This window comes from Onychostruthus taczanowskii, unplaced genomic scaffold (assembly GCF_017590055.1).
Source record: "Onychostruthus taczanowskii isolate IOZ18803 unplaced genomic scaffold, ASM1759005v1 scaffold50, whole genome shotgun sequence".
In the NCBI taxonomy this organism is placed as follows: Eukaryota; Metazoa; Chordata; class Aves; order Passeriformes; family Passeridae; genus Onychostruthus; species Onychostruthus taczanowskii.
Genome location: NW_024502569.1, coordinates 4,887,085 through 4,907,082, shown reverse-complemented (window position 1 = coordinate 4,907,082; position 19,998 = coordinate 4,887,085). Strand labels below are relative to the sequence as shown.

Genomic DNA, 19,998 nt, shown 5'->3' with positions numbered 1-19,998 from the left:
GTTAGATTGATTTCACACAGGTTTCCATAATTAGAGCTGTGTGAGATGGATTGTGTCACGTTTTTCTGGATTAAAATAAACATAAAAAGTTCCATACTGAAGAGTTTTTCTATATGAAGGAATTCTGTAGCTTGTGCAACAGACGAAAAATCCCAAACTGGAAAAGCCTAGTTCTTTCCTAGTCCTTTCCTGCTGTTACTTTGTGCAGGCTTGTGATGTAACACAAGTGGGATGCAGCCATAAAGTTTTCTCTTCTAGAACGGGATGAGCTTGTGTCCCACACTAGTGCTGATTGTCTCTCACAGATACTGCTGCAGTTACAAAAGGCTTTCTTGCTCACAGTCAAACATCTCTCTTTAAGTTCTCATCACTCTCTTTAAGTTCTGAGTTAAGAAAGGAGTTGGCTTTGTTGATTGAACACCTCTCAGGTGGTTATTATTGAGGACAAGGATCATTTATTTAATGCCTGCATCACACTAATCTCTGGATCTGTACAAGAATTTTCTTTCCTGACAGTTTTTTATTCTTTGTGGGAAACTGCTTTTTCCTTCCTTGCCACAGAAGGCTAGATTTCTGAGAACTGGGAATTTGCCTTCCATTGCTTTTAACTATTGTGTATTTAAGCGTGGTGAATGTTGCCAGTGGCCCATAGGTGTGACAGTTGTCATTTTTGTCTGCTAAAAATAATTCCAGAATTGTAAATTTAAGTGTTATTGTAAACTTTTTAAGATACATGTTAAGAACAGAATTGTGGGGTTTTTCCGTTTGCTTTCCTAGGTGAACAGAGTGTATCTATATTGTTGTCACTTATCCCTTTTTAGTCCTTTTTGACCATGATGACAATTTGTCTGTGCTGACAGAGTAACAGATCTCGGACAAAGAATTTTCAGATTTTACAAAAACAAATGAATGAGTAGTGAAGAGAGAGCATGTAGTGAAATGCACATTAGTGCACTTACTGAGATGAGAAGGTTGTGGCATAAATTCCTACCACATTTGTTGATGGCAGAAAATGTACAGAAAAGAAAATAATGGAAAACAAATTATAATTTCTGAACCTCTTGAAACTGTTCATTTATTATTACTGGGGGGAAAGAACAGAAAAATTTGAATACTAAAGTTCAAAACTTTAAGAAAACAGTCTATCTAATATAAAATCTAGATTAGTATTAGCAGTCTACTTAGTAAGGTGTTAGGAATATAAGTATTAAATTATTTCAGAGTGAGCAAATATAATGTAAACAGCTCCCTAATATAGATGGAAATAATAGAATAAATTAGGAATAGAAATGTCTCTTTTTAATACTACTTGTTCATAATCTCTGGAAATGTAATATATAAAATATATATGGTCATAATCCAGTAAATCTTAAAGCAGATGGAGTTGATATGAAGTTTGACCAAACTGAATTGCTCAGAGTAGCCTTGGCTGTCTAGTTTCAGCATGAGAATTGCACTAGTTGTATGTAATCCATTTTTATCTACTAAAGCATGTTTTAATGTATTCTGTAGAGAACACAGTATTGAGCAGTGTTCTTTGAAAATACATTCCTCGTTTCTTCTTAGAATATGATGGAAAGTATATATCTTAAAATGAAAGTAGTAATGTCAACATGTGATTTTTAAAATAAATCAAATCAAATTTCATTTATTTCATGAATTCCCATCCCAAGCTCATGCAGCTGATAATAGGAGTTCACATAAGCAGTACCCATCCGGCCTTCAGAAGGTTGCATCTGATCAGTTCATGACAACACATAGAGCATATTTTGTATCTTTCTTCTAACTCACAGCTGGCAACTCTATCTGCTAATCCCAATGAAAGCTGCAGCTGGAGATGCAATTTTTGAACTTGCATATCCTTTCCCAGAGATGTCTGAAGCCTTGGAGATGTTGGAAACTTTCTTTTATGATTCCTGTAAAATTAGGGAATTAATTGTTGCACTAAGAGTGAAGTCAAGCAATGAATCCTTGAATACTCATTTTAAGACCATGTTTTATATAACAAAAGAAAGCTAAGAATGATCAAAAATGGTGAATTTTGCATGTTTTCATGTAATAAAGTCACTGTAGAGCTCACTTCTTTATTAAATTTTAAAAAATCCTTATTATAGAATGATGAAGAAATCACTGTATTCACTTCTATCTTGTTCATCTAAAATGTGAACAAGCAGTTTGCAAGCATATTTAGTTTTTTTTCTTGACACTGTTAAGTACAGTTAGAACATTAAATTCTCAACTGCAGACTATGAGAATTTCAATGTGTTTTTTCAAAGCAGCTTGCCATACTTCTGTTTCTAGTAGTAACTTGTGCAACCTTTCATCTTATGAGTCAATCCTATAATTAGTATCCTTCTTTGCCAGAGGCATACTGCATGTTTGTTTTAGGTACAGAAAGTCTGCAAGAAATTTAACTTAATCATTACTTTTTAATGTAAGAGCTGGTTAGCTCAATTACACTAGATTAAAGTGAGCTTGAAATTCCTGAGCTACAGAGAAGGGGCTAATCTGTGACCTGCAGTGAATAAGTACTATTTCCTATGGTTTTTTCCTTATGTGCACTTACTAATATGGGTAGCCCTTCAGTCCAGGCTTGCAGTAGCTATAAGAAATTATCTATTTTCTGTATGGAGTAGATTTGCAAGGTTCTTATTTAACTTGGCCATTAGGTTATTCAAAATTATTCCAGGTTTGCATGCATTGCAGTAAAGCTGCAAAACATTTTTTTTTTTCATTTAACTTTTGCTTTATTGTTTTTAGGGGCAATCTGAAAAAAATAAGTAGTGGTAACAGTTTTTCAGTACTTCTTAGACAATTTCTAATTACAGAAGCCTTAGACTGTTTTAAATATATTAATTTAATAACATGCTTTTAAGCTGTGTTCAGACTGAAAATACTGGTTCAAATGTGTCTCTCAACAGGGAATGGTTGCATTAGCACCACTTCAGGAGCGCTGAGTTTTGGTACCTCTGGTACAAATCCATGCTGACTTTGGGTACAAAGTCCAAGCTGTGACTGGCATGTGAATATAAAATACTGCTAAACAAGTGCCCAGTAGTGTGTTGGGGTTTTTATTCTACTTGGTGCTGGTAGGTACTACTTGACTCGATGATCTCAAAGGTCTGTCTCAGCTTCTAAGGATTCAATAATTCTAAATTGCTCAGCTACAAAATTCTTTGGCTGTGTTCCACTTAAATTTTTTGTTTTTAAGAAAATACAGAAGAAAACATCCATCTAGGCTCAAACTTTCCATACTGCCTACTGTCTATTAAGAAAACCATTGTCAAGCAAAAGAACACTGAAATACCACACCAGAGGACTGGAATTACCTGGAGGACTGGAATGTATTGGAAGCAGGACAGAATGCAATAACAAGAGTTGTGTGCTGAGGAGCTTAGCAGTAATGATTCATTATAAAGCATCACCTTATGCGCTGGGAGCAGCCTTATAGCAGAAGGGCCTAATGTTCCTACAGATCACTTGTATCCTTCAAATTATTGTCCTATACTTTGCTCACCCTTAATTTTTTGGGTGATAGACCTTACACATTCTCACTCCTACTGGTTCACTTGTGCTAAAGCAGTGTTCTGCCAAACTCCTCTTTTGCAAAGATCATAGAATAATCTCACATGTTATTTTGGGCAGTGACATGTGCCTTTGACATATAGTCTGTGACTGTTTCCTAAACACATGAGCTTTTTTAACTAAAGGGTTGTGTCCACCAGTTTTAGTAAAGTTTGATTTTAGTCCAGTGGTATGATTCTATGTGCTTATTACTGAATGGGATTTATAGTTACCCTGTCTTCATGTGGAAATTTAAGATGGGATTAATGCACCCTAATTTGGGCATCTAAAAGTTAATGCTTAGCACTGAAGTTGCCAGCCCAAACTCCCAGTCAGGGGTGAGAATTAGGTACCTCAAGAGTTTGGGCAAGCCAGATAAGGTAAGCTTCAGTGACTAACACTAAGCAGTCTTTCAAGCCTTTTCAGAATAATTACTTCTCAGGATATTCTGTTCCTAGCTTTGTTTTAGAAAGAGAGCCTGAGGATTTCTAACTCTGCCTTTGTCTTCAGACCTTCAGACTTCTGTAGTAATGAATTTCACCTAGGTGACAATATCCAGTGAGATGAAAACTGCAATTCAACATTGAATGATTGTGTCTGACTCCCTAAAACCTGATCTTACTCTTTTTTCTTTTTAATTCATTTTAAGGAGGAAAATTATTTTTGTTGTGTAGATTTTTTTTTGTCACTCCTGCTATATAAGTGACAAAAATTGTCATATAAAATCACAATATAAAGTGTCATATAAAGTGTCACAATAAAAGTGTCATATAAAATCACAATAAGTGATTTTTATTTTCTAAATAAAAATTTAGAAAAATGTGGGTTTTTTACTTTTTGATAAAATGTCTCTCACTAACCAAAGTCCATATTCTAAGAGAACTTGCTAAAGTTAGAATATGCCAGAACTGAGGCCTGCAACCATGAGATTCCCTCATATATAGTTATTCTAATACAGGACCTGTGTTCATTTAAAGCACAGGATAGGCAAAACCTGTATTTCTTTAAGTCTCATTTTATTTGCTGCACAATATTTTATATTCCATGCAGACTGTGAGGTATTAAATACTGCTGGACTTTTCTGGGGTTCTGCCACTGATAGAAGTTACAGATTTTGCGACTGACTTTTATCTTTTCAATTGACTGACTTTTATCTTTTAAATGGAAGTGGCATAAAATGTTTAACATCTGTTAAACTGAGGAAGCCAAAGGCCCTCAAAACCCTTCATTGTTTCTTGACAAAACCAGAGTAGGATGCCACCTTTCTTGACTGTGAATATGTATAATGGCTACATCTGTGAGCTGGTGATCTGAAGTTCTCCCTATATGGAGAGATCAAGGGTGGTGTTTAAAACAAATCAGTCTAATTGCACCCTAATTTCTCCTACCCACACACCCCCCATCCCTCCCCATCCCCTGTAGAGAAAGTTCAGGTGATTCCCTCCAAAGCAGATCTTTGCTTTGCTCAGATAAATCTCATTTGCAGAGCTTGACTTGTCAAAGATAACCTTTCAGAATGTCTCCTGTTGTCTATGGCTGATTCCTGTCTATGGCTGATTCCTACTGACTTCTGTTAAAGAGGGCAGATGTTATGTTTCAGATTAAGTGATATAATAAAGCAAGGATCTGGTATATAGCAGCCTTTTGTTCTGTATAACTTGACTTTATCCCCACAGCTTTAAGTGGTGAATTAATAACTGCTTTTCATAAGCTATTGTTATTTCTGATGTCAAAGCTACAGCTTTTTCATTTGTAATACAGTTTGCATGTGCATGTACACTGATGCACTGTAGGTAATTTCTTTGCAGTAAATTACAGCATTTATAATTTCTGCAGTAATTCAACAAGCTGGGGATGTATGGCCAACTTCTAAAGGTGTTAACCTCTGTGTTACAGAATTTTGAAAATTTATATTTAATCCAATGTATTTTGTGTTAGTTGCCCTTCTCCAAAAAAAAAGTGGTTTTAAAAGATCTTGGGATTGCAAAGTTAAAAACTTAAAAAATATTAGTAGCATTGGTTATGCAACTCTTAACCTTAATTCAGAATTGTAATTCAGCTCAGTGGAGTCTATTATGAAACTGTCTTAATTACATAAACATACTTTTTGTTTTCCCTAGTGCATACTTATTTATCTCCCCAACATGTGCCTTGTGTGGAGAATTTAAGGTAAATTAATGATATTTAAACATAATTGTAAACAGGAATAATGTAATTGCTGAGCAAGCCTAAGTCTAGTTTATTTAATTTTGTTCCGGTCTGCGTATCACATGACTGTCGGCTGTGCAAAGAGGGGCCCTTGCTCCTTCTGCCAAAGCTTTACGACTGGACAAATTCAACTGGAGAGGAGAAATAAGCTTTTACCTAGCTCAGCTTCTAGCCTAGTGACTAAAACAACCACCATGAAGGTGGTAGAAGAGTCTTAATTTTGTACGTCTTGACAAAGAGCTCTTAAGCTTTCTCAGAAGGCAGAAACACATCATTACCTCCTCTTTCAAGAGCTGCATCTGAAAGGCATTATAAGCCATGCTTGTGATTTTTCTCCTAATTTAATTTTAAAATAAGAGCATAGATTTTTGTTCTCCATAGAGATTTAAGAGAAGTGCAGGCTCCTCTCTGCCTCTGAGTAATTTATGGGAAGAGCAAAGTACATTATCCTTCTCCAGGTTTCTGTATCTATAGGCTGAGCATGGTGACATAAGGAACTTTTACTCATATGACAGATATTTCAGATTCTATTCTGTATTTAACCTTTTCTTTACATGGCATAGCAAGTATGTGACCTATACAGGCCTCTAGCTTCCCAGATAGATTTGAATTTTAAATTATAGGTTTTACAGCTTAACTGTTGTGTACTTAAGCCTCGTCTCTTAGCCACTTTTGAAAATGGATACCAAAATACAATGGCATCAATATTTTATGTGTATTAATTTTTAGATTACCCTGAATTATCTGCAATCTGAAAGTTGTGGGTCTTCTTTATTTTATTGCTTGTATATTCTCTCAATTTGGAAATAACCTTTTTAAATTTTAATGTAATAAATAGTCCAGTGTTGAACACACATGCAAATACTTATGTATTTCCAGATCTCTTTGACTACTGATTTTTTATTATTCATATCTAATAACTAGGCTCTTTCTGCATGGGATTTCTATTATTTGGAAGAATTTCCTTGGCATTTATATTTTTCATATTTGGTAGCAAAAGATATTAGTACATTACAGAGAGTTTGAAGAGTGAAGATGTTTCTAACTATCAGGATTTTAACTTTATTGAATTTTCTGGTAGCTGCTGGAACATCTACATGTCTGGACTAGATAAGTTATTTGGCCAATTCAAGAAGCTGCTTTTTGACCAAAATAAGGAAATTTGATATTCAAATAGAGTAGTTTTTCTTAATGTATCACTTACTGATATATTTGTTTTTGAATATACAATCACTATTTTGTAAAGTGTTTGAAACTTTATGAATGAATTATATCACTGTATACTCTGCTATTCTGATGACAGAGCAGCTTGCAAACAGAAGTGACATAGCTGAGTACTGTTACCTTTACAAATAATTTTTAAAGCAAGAACAAAAGCCATAGTTCTTTAAAATGTGTTGCATAAACAAATGCAATACATATTGCACAGTGTTGTTTATGGAAATTTGTGTCAACAAACTTAGGGCACACTTGCAATCATTATGAAATCTTTTGCTTTACTCCCTGGCTGTTAGCACAGCTGAACCAGAATAAGGAGAGAAATATTTGGGATAGAAAGTGACAAAAGCTCTCCTATGACTGATTGACATATAATTTCTTGCTTTACTGGTATTTGTACAAATAAATACATAGATGTATATGGAAGAGCACATATATTCCCTGCCTAGGGGAAGGCTTAGCTGCCCTACTAGCCCTCAGTCATGGACACAGGAGAGAGCTTTGCACGCTGGTATTTCAACCTACTGAAAACCAACCTATGCACCAATCCAACCTCATCACCCAGCAGCTTTAAGAGCTTCTTTCAACCTTTTGGAACAGATCTGTAGCCTGTATGCACAGGATTCACAATGTTCAATTACAGTTTTGATTAGTGAAAGTGGGTTATTCTCTATTGGCTAAAGAGACAACCTTCAGATGTGCTTTCTCTTCTATTTACATGTGTGCCATTGTCACTTAACTGGTGAATATGCAGGTAGATTCTGAAGGGTTCATGGCCCACTCTCCTCCCTTAGCAAATGGGTGATGGCAGTAGTTGCTCCCATGAACATGATTTGCTTTTCAGCAAAGCAAACTCTTCCTCTGCTTATATGGGCCACATCTTGTGGAAGTGTTTTGGGACTGAGAGCAACAGCGTGTGTACAGAGACTGAATAGAGCAGAAACTGTCATAAACAGACCAAATTGACTCAAATTCTGCACAGGGACGTTTTGTTCTCTAACTGGATAGTCCTAAAGATTAAATAGACTGCAGATACAGAATACAAAGTACAAAAATAAAGAAAAAAACTTCCTGCTTTCATTTTCTGTTGAAAAGATGAAACACCTTTCATAGCCTGTGTGGGATGGATAAATTCTAGAGTTGGATTTGAACAAGAGAATAGCCTAAAATAACGTGTTCTATTTCACAGAACATATCTGGCAAAGAATGTGTTTGAAAGTATAAGTTAGAGGTGTTGTAAGAAAATAGATTTTCTGCTGTATGAAGTAATCTCATATGTTCTGACATAAGCTTTACAGGACATTGTTTTAACACATGAAAATACCTAAAAAAGAAGTTACATTTTCAAGAAAATAGATGTTGCCCACCTGCAGCTGTCAGCAATGTAAAGTTGGCTTCTAGAAGCAAAAGTCAGAAAGGAAATTGTTGACATCACCACAGTCATTAACAGCAGCACGGACTTGATGCCATCAGATCATGCTGGGTGTTTCCACCCTTATGGAGGAGAGATCTGTCTTTTCTTATCAATAACCAGTTATGTTGGGGGCTAGAATGTGTAGTTCAATGGTGACACAGATTTCATTCCACTTCCTCTGATTTTTTTTTCTTACTCTTAAGTTTTTTCAGGTTATTTGAGGGTAGCAGTGGTTGGTCTGAGCTGTTACTCTAATGAACTTTTGTGTTCACATGGCTAGACAGTTCTTGAAATTGGAAGTTTTTCGTATGAAACAATGTTACTTTTATGCCCCTATAGTGGCTCAATTTAGATCACCACGGAAATACCAAGATTTCACATCTCTGAAGTGCTAAAAGAAAAATGTGTAGCAGAGGTTGTCTTACAGACATTGTGGTGTGTATCCAGTACTGTGGAGTTCATATATATTTTAAATTCACATACACAGTGCAATTGTTCTACTATTTTAAACATAAAAGCCTGTCAGCAGCTGCAGTTCATGAAAATACACAGTGCAAGAGAAATGGTCTTGGAAATGAATGAATCACATTTCAAAGATTTTAATTTATAAGTATATTTCTCAGGATTTCCAAACAATGGATAAATACTTGAATAGTCATTTTCTCCCCTAGGGCTTTTTGGTCCATTTATTAAAAAAATGACAAAACCAGCAAAATAAAACAAACAAAAAGAAAAAAATTGTAGTCAGCACTTGGAGCACATTTGAAAAATGTGGTTTGACATGATGAACTTTGGGTGTAGGCCGTGCACACAAAAGGCTGTCTTTTTACAGATGTTGGGAGACTCTGTCCCCAGTGTTTACCACAGTCTCCAACAGTAATGTTTGATAAAGTTTCCTACCTCCTACTTGAAAGACCAGGAGAAGGGAGACAATCTGCTGCTTTGTAAAGACTCAGAGATGTATTCAGGGAAACTTGCTTTCCATTTATGTTGATGCTCAGTGGTATATAAAACATACGTATTTAATCTATGTATGCAGATCTTGTAGATTCATATAGTGTCTGAATTGTCTATATAATATATAAAGCTATATAATACATCCTTTTGCTTGTTTGGGGCTAGGTAAACATACTGCCTTCTTACTTTTAAATGAATATAAACATCTTTTTTTTTTTTTTTCCCAAAATGAAGGAATTTCAAAGTGAGCCACATTGCCCTACATTGGCTTGCCTTTTCTGTCTATCAAGGGCACACACACACACACACACAGATAGCCACTGCAGTGCGGCTGACAGGCAGCAACTTGTTAAATTACATAACTTGAGGGTATGTCTGAGCCCTTAATTCTTGTTAAATTAAGGTGGATACCACTGAGTTGGGCCATTCAACATAAAGGTAATGGGAAAACAGTTTTTGTAATAGACAAATATTCCTTTCCCCTGTTGACCAGGAATACCTATATTCCAGGAATAAACATTTTAAGCTTTGCATTTTACTTCTAATCCTGATAGTAACAGATGGCACTCTGTACAATGTTACCATTTTACTGCTTTTTTAGTGCAATTTGGTTTAGCTTTGTTATTTTGAGTAAACTCTCTTTAGATTAGCATTGACTGGACACGCTAAGAAAGAAATCCAAACATTTTATTCTCAACTTTACTAGTTAGTATATGTTTCCTATATCCATGGAAGAAACATACAGCATTGCAAGTTCTGTTTTCACATGGTTGATCTACCACAAAAAGCTTTCTTTTAAGTTGCTGATTCCAGTAGTGACTCTAATTAATAATGGTTCTAAAAAATAATAATAATAAATCGGAGAAAATAAACATGAAATCAGTGACAAAGGAAGTCTTTTTACATTTTGCCCTGTCTCTTGTTGTTTGGTATAATAGGTCGAAAATTCAGCTATTCTGTTTATTGGCAGAAATTTTAGTGATACAGCTGGGATTCATATGTTCCATATTAGCTGAGTTACTGCTGTTTAACTGTCTTGGATTAACAGAAACTTTACTTGCTTTCAAGGACCACACCTCTGCATATAATGTAATATTGGTTAATTAAGGGAAAAAATGTGTATTTAGGCTTACTGCTCAAAATTATGCAGGAGACAGTTTGATATTTTGGGTAATTCTCCTTTTAGCACATTAGCACATTTTCAGAATATGTTAAAACTAAGACTTAAAAAAGGAAATCAATTTCTTAAATAAAATATGGGTAATATGCACATGCTTTCCACAATCAGAAAACAGTGGGCACCTCCTCCCTCCTTTCTGAATGTATCCCATCCAGTTCACAAAGTGTTTAATTGCATATTTAAATTTAATCATGTAATCATCTAATAGATGTAAGTACAAGTTTAAATTTAAAATGCAACTCCTTGCTTTACTGAAGTGGGACCATTAAGTCTGTAAAAAGAAAGAGTTTATGAAAATGCATACATGTCTGAGTAACACTGAAAGCAGAGTTCAGCAATGCCCAACGGGCCACTTCTACAATAGCAATCCACTTCTGAAATGTTGGTCTCTGCAGGGAAGATCGCTATCATTATAATTAGAACTAGACTATAATGGACTGCTCAGAGTAGCTATTCCAAAAAGTTCTTTGAAGGTGAAGATGAGTGGTAGACATTCTCAGGAATAGAAAATTGCTTTCTCAAGTGAAAAAAAATCAACAAAATAAATCTTAAATAGCTAGATGGCTAAAAAAATTTTCAGTTTTGCCATCCCTATTTAAGATGAAATCACTGTATTTCTAGTTTGAATATTGCTGGTGGACGTTAAAGAAATACATAATTTATAATTTCCTAGAATACGTAATATGTAACCATACTTGAAAATAGATGTATTTTGTAAGCAAATGAATAGAGACAAAAACCTGGAAGCGTCATCTCCTGTGCTCTTTTTCTTTTTTGCCCTTCAAAGTTCACAATTTTTTTTCTGCAAATTATGAAGGCCTAAATGCTAAGAACTGTTTAGTGCTCTTATGTACATTAATACAAATAGGTTATTGATATGAAAACTATTTGAAGATGTTCAGATCAGTTTTTTTATTGTCTGGTTTTTAAATACTTGTCTAGTCTGTCTTTAACCTTCTAAAGACTAGATCAAGCAGTTAAATAAATTGAAAACCTGATACCAAAACACAGTCCGATCTTCACACCTAAGCCAGCACACCTTGCTATATAGACAGGTTTTTATATATATGTACTGCTTCTCACAGATATCCTGGAACTTCATGCAGAAATTTTTTGTCTGCTTAAACTATGAACTGTAAACTACAGCTGCAAGAATCCTAGAAACTGAGTGAAAAGTTTTTTCTGTGGAAGACTAGGTGTTCCTGCCAAGACCATTCAAGTTATGACAAAATTATTATGACACTTATTGCATTTTCTTTAAAAGTAACATTGGAGATTTGGAAAAGAGGCCATAGAACTTAGCTCTGACTGAGAAAGGAGCATGGCTCTGTCCTCTCTGCATGCTCCCTCCAAGGATTTATACAAACTGATGAAGTTCCCCTGAGCCTTCTTGAGCTTGAGCCATCCCAGCTCTCTCAAACTTTGATCATAAGAGAAAGAATCTTCAGTTCCTCAGCCATTTTTGTGGCTCTCTGTTGTACTTCCTCCAGTTGCTCCACTCTGTGCAATTTGGCAAGTTGAAAGCATGTAAAAAAGATCTGCTGTGAATTTGCTCTCCAGATTTTGATGTGACAGTGGAACATAATAGTACAAATTGAAGGTAAATGGAAATATTTAAGCAGATGTAAATGCAATAACACTTGTTTCTCTTCATGCTGAAATCAGGAAATGAGCAACTAAACTAACTTTCTTCTGTATAATGTACCCGTGATCTGATCTCTTTGCGTTTTTATATTACCCTATTTACTAGCAACTACATGATCCTATAAGCTATAAAAAGTGTTTTTATTTAATTCATTTGGTGGGCTATTTCTTTCGTTTTCTGGATTCTTTATTTCATAGAATAGTGTTTTCTTTGGCATTAAGTGGTCTAAAGTCTTAAAATTAAGTTGATTTTTCAAAATGCCTAGGTTCTGTCAATCCCTATAGGTATTATAACAAAGCAATACGGTATCACAAACACTTCAGTGCCCATGTTTGATCTGTGTAGAGGAAATACCATAACTATTGCAGAAAATTATTCCTTAGTAATACAATTCTACTGATTGCACTACTAAGCTAGGAAGTTCTTTCCTGCCATCATGAAATTGCAGTAATGATATTGAACATTTGTATTTATGTACAATTTGATTAGAGGTTTTAATATACTCTGGCAGACATCTCACAATTTAAACTTATGACTGCATGGACCATTTCTTAGGATATTATAGTCTTTAGGTTTTAACCAAATATCTTGTGGGGTAAATAGGCACAGTAATTTCTTTTTGAAAGTTAGTAAAATATAGTTTGTGGTTTCTTAAAATTTTGCTGTCATAGAAGTACTCAATGTTTTATTCCTTTTTTCTTATTGAATTTAGGAAGAATTCGCAGTAGATTGAAATAGATGGGTTGTCAAAATTCATAGATGGTTTTAAAAATAATTTAATTTTAAAATATATAATTTAAGACAGTTTCAACAGTTGTAGTTAAAGTTTTGATCTTTTAAAAATATTTTTCACTTTCTACCTAAAGGTGGAAACATTTGCAGCTGGAAACATTGCTTAAGTCTTTACTAATTTGGGTATAAAGTTAATCTGTTGGATGTTGACTAGAGGTATTATCTAGTATTTTTAAAGAAATCACTGAAGAAAAAGAGTTTGCAGAGTTTAAATCTTCGGTTTGATCTTGGAAATGACCATGGTGTCATGACATATGCAACGAAGCAGGATGATAATTTTGACAGCATTTGAACTTCTGTGGGTGTCTCAGTGCCCTGAAAGTTTCCTTATTAAGGGAAGTTCATGTACTTGTGCCTCCCTCTAGTGGATCACTCTCTCAACTCTGCCCTAGAAAATGTTCTCCATATTAAATTCATGTGGCATTAAACATGCAAATATCTTTGTTTTCATGGTGAGGATTTGATTCCATTCTCATGGACAGTCTGAATGTGTTTGTGTGCATCTCCGCTCATTATGGCACATTTTGCAATATATCTTTTCTAAGACTCCTTTTCATACTGAAGGTGCTGATGATCATATCTATCTATATGTTCAACTAATGTTGCACATATAATTACATTTTCTTTTTTTCAAAAAACTTTCTCCTTTTTTCTGTGCTGCAATCCTCTTCTGTTTCCCAGACTTTCATTTACATGACTATATTCTGGAAATGTCTGCAGTTTGCCTTAATTATTATTTTATATTTCAGGTACTACCAAGGTAAATCTTGTGAAGATCCCTTCAACTGCTTCCAGCCCTCGAGACACTGCTCTGGCAGCTGTTATCTGCAGTGCACTTGCAACGGTGCTCCTGGCTCTTCTCATCCTTTGCGTTATCTATTGCAAGAGGCAGTTCATGGAGAAGAAATCAAGCTGTGAGTTTCCAATTTTTACTGTTTCTTGGTAATATTTATAGAGTGGTATTAGTTTTCAGATCCCTCTGTAGGTAAAGAAATTAAATGTCTACATCATTTAAGCAAGTCTAGCATTGAGATGGTCAGTGTAGCAGAGCCCAGGATTCCATCCAAGTTTGCCAGCTCAGTGTGAAAGTTTCAGCTGCTACTGAGAAAATGCTGTGTAAATGCCCAGAAATATTCCAATTGCATCATTCACATGCCATACTCTGCTAGAGGCTGCACAGATACATTTGGACTATTCATGATCCAAGATGGGACATTACAGAGTTGCCATGCCAATGTGGAAATACCAGTTTGGAAGATCTGTGCATCAAATGCTATTGTGAAACACAGATTAGGTCATCAAGATAATGAATGTGGCCAGTGTAGATGAGAGATTTGTCCTTAGCCGTTTTGGTTTTATGGGCATATTCAAGATGAATTAAATGCCTGAGACAGATCTGTGAATTTCTTTTAAATCCTTAACAGCTCATCAATGTAATTTGTTTATAAGAAACATTTTTCTGCCTCTTAATTTAAATTAAGAAAGAAAAAAGTGAAAAGCACTCCAGTTCCCACTTATAGTTTTATAAAACTTTTATTAAAATATGTTTATAGCATCTAATGAACCCTGGATGCCAAACAAGAATACTATCTAGGATGAATTGTTACTGCTGCTCTCAGCACAAGCAGACATTTACAGAGGTTTACAGAGGCATTGTAAGAATTGTTCCTAAACTAGAATTTGCTTTACACGTGAGTTTTGAGAAATTCTGACACAATGAGTTCAGACTTCATTTAGTGAAGTGCAGTAACTTGTTTGCCTTGGCCTACAATTATAGAGATTAAAGGTAGTCTGCTGTTAATATAAAGTTCTTTAAGATAATATAAACAAAATCCCAGTGTCCGAAAGCTGTCTCTGGAAAATTTCAGATGGGAATCAGTGAGAACCATTAAACATTGCAAAAATGTAACAGTGAATAAAATGTACTCTCAAGTCATCAAAATGAGAGCAGATGTCTTCCTAGAAGAGGCTGTAGTTGAACCAGCTGTTCCAGGCTTTGTTGCAAAGTCTGTGGTTTACGTTGTTGGAAGCCACATGGTTGCTGTGTGTCTTTCAATTAGAAAACGTATGGACACACTTTATAGCATGACAATTACACACTTTGTAAAGACAGAGGGCTCTGAGCAGGAAAAAGGGTAACACTTACTGACATGGATTTTTATTCACTTTTTTCAAAGGGTCTCTGAGATCACAAGACATTCACTACAATGGCTCTGAGTTGTCCTGTTTTGATAGACCACGGCTAAGTGAATATGAGCACAGAACATGTTGCCAGTGCCAAAGAAGTGCATCACAGACATGTGGTATGTTATGTCTACTGAAAGGTGACTTCATTTTATCTAACACCTGAGTTGTGACAATTCAACTGCAGAGCTAACACTGTCAGACTAACCTTTGTCCTAGGCTAATTTCTTAATAAGCAAAAAGGATTTTTAAGTAGCTATTTGAGGTTCTTGGTTTCTTCCTGTATTCATTTCAGTGACTTCACTTGAAAAAGAAAGGAAAATGTTTATCTCATTTATTTCGGATAAAAATAGCACTGCATATGGCTTTGAGACTTAAATTAGTGTGAAGGATTTACCAGAGAGTATCTAAGAATGTGGTATGAATGCTAAAGGACATTAACAATCTGGACAATTCAAATCATTGTCATTTTGTGAAGTCATATCACAACAAATGCAGTTATGACATTAAGAAACAATAATAAGAAGACATACTAAGACAATCAGAAATAATAATAATAATTAAGAAATGCATAGTTTAACACAAAAGCATAGGCTTAAATATCATCCTGATAGCTTTACTCAGAATGCCTCCACTTATGTGTGTTCTATTGAGAAGAAAATTAATTTTAAAAATGGGTACTCATGACTGGATTCTATGTTACTACTAGAGGAAGGACTTGGCTTTTATAAATATTTCAATATTAAAGGAATAAAGATGTTTTTAAAAATGTTTTTACAGCAAGAAATCTCTTGCTGTAAAAACATTTCTCAATCCATGTATTATAATGTAACTGGAAAACTAATACTCAAGTTTGAAGAAGATGAGAGAGTAGGTTTATACAGAGGTTTGATAGTTTTAACACTATTAAAATTAATTTTCATTCCTTAGGACCAGTTCACTTGATTCCCTCACTGTGCTGTGATGAAACCTGTAGCATGGAGCACAGCAGTCACAGTTGTGCTTTCCACTCACAGACCACACTCAATGAAAGGTAACTTAGTTTTACAAATGTGTATTAAACATTAAGTATTTTTAATGCAGTCAAATTAATATTTATACAGAAACAACAGCTGCTTGAAGTCGAATGAGGGATTTTGATGAGCTGTACCCATATCATCCCATATTGTACAAGAATGGGTTTATGGTGAAAAAATTAAGTATTAGTAAATACTGACTTGATCCATGGGTTTCTCTGAAGAAGTGCCTTCTCTCACAAGCAGATAATGTTCCTTTTTCTCTGTGGCACCTTATAGGCTTTTGCCACCCCCTCTTCTGCTAACTGTTAACAAGTTGCTGCATAAACCCATGAATCTGGGGGGATTGCAGTACAGTTCACAAGTGGCATGATTTTTTTTTAAGGAGTTCTTTAGGACTGCAAGATTTGAAATATCTATTATTTCTGAATTTTTAGCAGGTTTTAACTTTTATTTTCTCCCAATCAGCTGCGTATAAGTATAGTAGTAGTTATTTTTACAGCAGGGCCACAAGCTAAATATATAAAATTTATGGTGTCCTTCAGAGTTTCCTGGTTACAGATTTTAATACAGGATGTATTTATTTCTTTTAGCTAGAACGATTTTCCATATAAGGTTTAAATTGGCCTTCAGCTGTTTTGTTCTTATGGCCACATGTTACTAAAAATGTAGAGGCGGCTTCTTCATAAGTATTGTTTGTGCAAGGTGACTTAGCGACCTAAGTACAAATATCTAAGTTTTCAATAACAACTTGTTTAAATACCAACAAGCTTGAGTCATTCTTGTATACCACCAAGGCTGACAAATTGAGAGTTGTGTACTTTTTGAGGAATCTTTTGGTTAAGGCTTTAAAAATAACTGTAATATCCATGCTATGTGGACATCAAAGATCCTGTGGTTCCTTCCAGTAGAAATGGAGTATGTGCCAATTTCCTTTGCCAGAATAATGTATTTCCTTCAATTGTGGTGCAATGTCCTGACTTTTGGCCTCATCTCTGAAAATGCTTTGTGTGTATATCAAACTATTCCATGTTTTGGAAATTAGTAAGGCTACTTAAAAACTGTTCTAGGCATGTTAATATGGGACGAGTGTTGTCACACTGCATATCAGACTTAATATAGCCCTTGCATTTTTAAAAATCTGTAGACGGTTTTTGGAAATGAAACATAACTTCCTGGTTTTGTTAATACTTATTTTGGTGTATGTATAGTGAAAAACGCTACTGGACTTTCAACACTGTTTGGCACATGTCACTATTATCATGCACTTTAAATACACTTGAAGTAGATAATACTGAGTTTCCAGCTACACTTTCTTCCATTTTCCATAAAATAAAAATAATGCTTGCTCTTCTTTAACATTATGTCCTTTACAAGTAAAAGAGAATAGAAGAAAAACTTTTGAAGGCTAGACAGAACAAACTGAAAAATCTAAAGTGAATGCATTTTCAGGTTTAAAGCAAACACCAAGTTTCAAGAAGCCTTGTTGCCTATTCCATTCTCCCAGTCTGAAGCCACTTTACTTCATTTGCTTCCATTAGATATTTGTCTATCTACAATTTGGGGGAGAAAAAAATCAAACCAACCAACCCCCCCCCCCCAATGTGTTGAAGATTCTAGACTCTGCCCAACCATCTTTGTTCCTGCACATTAAGCCTATTACATCTTGTCTCAATACTCTCCTATCCATGCACTGAGAAAAAAACCCCATCCTTCTTCTTTGTGACAGTGTTTATACCTGAACACCACTACAGTATTTTTTGTCATATTTCTGACCCTAAATAACCCCAGCTGTAGTTCATGTTTTGTGGAATCCTGGATTCACTGTCCGAAGTATTGGTCACCAGAGCTTTTGTCATTTCCAGCCAAGGAACAAACTGTATTCCTTCTCAATAGAATTAGTTTGTACAGGATGTCTCTAGAGTGTTAATATAACCCTGTTAAACCTTCTTGAAATGCCTGTTACAAATGATAAGTAATTAAAATACTGATAATATTTTCTGGAATGATTTGTAAATCATGTGCCTTTTATCCTTCTGCAGAGCTTCTGATTCTGTTGGAGAAATGATTCCTGCTTTCCTTGGTTCTCTTTCACGCTCTGTCTGTGGAGACATTCCAGATGCTTGGCCTCTTATGCAAAACTCAGCTTGTTGTGACAGCATTTCTATCTGTGAATCATATTCAGAACTGGCTGGAGGATCTGCAGAATCCTGCAGCCCTGAGACTGAAAATGCAGCCGCTGTTGAAGTGGATAATAACCAGGAACCAAGTGAAGTACTTATTTCAGCTAAGTCTCTTGCTGGAAATGTTGCAAAGTCCTTTGAAATCTCCGAACATAGAACATGCACAGAAGTTTCATCACTTCAGAACTCGGTGACTACTGAAGGCCAGCCAAAGACAAAGTGTAATGGAACAACAAATGACTCTACGGACTGATAAAGAGGTAAAAAACAACTACAAAGGAATGAGAATGAATGCTCCAGGCATGTAGAGCTAGATAAATATAGAATTGTAAGAAGTTCTAGGGTTATATTTCTCCATAGGTTACACCTAGCTATTGCTGAAATAAATTAAACCTCTACAAGAGATCCAGTAGTTGCACATTTTTAAATCATTAACTAAATTTGAAAGGTGTAATTACACAAACTGTGGTGTTGAAATATTATTCAGAATACAGGGGTAAGTCTGTACATCAGTCAGCTTTTATCAAGGATTTTTTTCATTAAATTTTAAGAGAAAAATTCAGTTTTAATAGCCTTGTGACTAAACCATCATGTGTGGCTAGCCTTTGTTTGAGTGAGAACTGAGGAACTGGCTTTGGTTGTTGCAAACAAAGCATAAAAGACATACAAGTGTTCATCTAAAAATATTTACAAGGCTTTTCTGTGGAGTTACTGCAGTAGTACTAGAAACACAAGAGAATCTCAAATGACTCATAATGCCATTTATATTCCCATGTCATCAGATAAAATGTAAGTTAGTCCATAAAATGCAACTTTATCTATAAAAGCTCAGAGAAAATGCAGGTCTGAAGTCAAAATGCAAAGAGGTGATGAACAATTGTTTCAACTATGAAACAATGGAACTGTTGCAAAAAGTCACATTGCTGCTGCTTTATCATTATATCTTTTTGAATATTAGCTGTGCTCCATATTTTTTAAATGGAATTTTCTACTTTTGGAAGTAATCCGGAGCCTCAAGTAAATAATCTGTGAAAGGATCCCAAATTGTGGCCTATGTTCTGATGGCAAGTGGTGTTGTTACTCCAGGCCTATGCAGGCTGTGGCTGGAAAGGTGAAACAATCTCCTGTGCATGAACTCAGAGGCAGGAGCACAAGAAATTGCCACTAATATTAATAATGCACCAAACTTAATTAAGAAAATTATGCTATCTGTAATTACGAAAATTTTGGGCCGTCTGCAGAAGAAAAACTGCATTCCTTTGATCCTCTTCCATTTGGTTTGCATTAACACTTTTGTGTTATTCCTAAATATGAAGCAGAAAGTAATTAGTATTTAGCAAAAACCACACATATCCTGAAAGCGTGTAAGTGCAGTAGTTTCTTTGTGAATCCAGCCTTAATTGTTTAGGTGACATTGTCAAGAGGAGGAAAGGGAAGAGAACTGACTGTTAAATCAAGAATGGCTTTGCCATTGACTTCAATAGAACTTGTCACCCTGAACATCTGCTGTGTCACTGACCACATGAGCCTTATCCAGGTGGCACACCTTTCTCTCAGTGTGTTATTTACAGTGTCAAGTTTTGTCTGTAATAATGCTGGACACTACCTGCCCATGTGTCAGATAGCAGCACTGACAG

General features: G+C 35.2%; 1 protein-coding gene across 2 annotated transcripts in view; it reads left to right on the top strand.

Moving 5' to 3' along the window:
* TNFRSF19 (TNF receptor superfamily member 19) overlaps positions 1-19,998 on the top strand; it is a 56,680-nt gene that overhangs the window by 33,413 nt on the left and 3,269 nt on the right. For both annotated transcript variants that reach the window (XM_041416109.1, XM_041416110.1), the window contains exons 6-9: positions 13,728-13,892; positions 15,156-15,281; positions 16,093-16,195; positions 18,221-18,621. In XM_041416109.1, coding sequence (XP_041272043.1) covers positions 13,728-13,892; positions 15,156-15,281; positions 16,093-16,195; positions 18,221-18,614 — 788 coding nt within the window. In that variant the 3' untranslated portion in view covers positions 18,615-18,621. The remainder of the gene's footprint in view (positions 1-13,727; positions 13,893-15,155; positions 15,282-16,092; positions 16,196-18,220; positions 18,622-19,998) is intronic.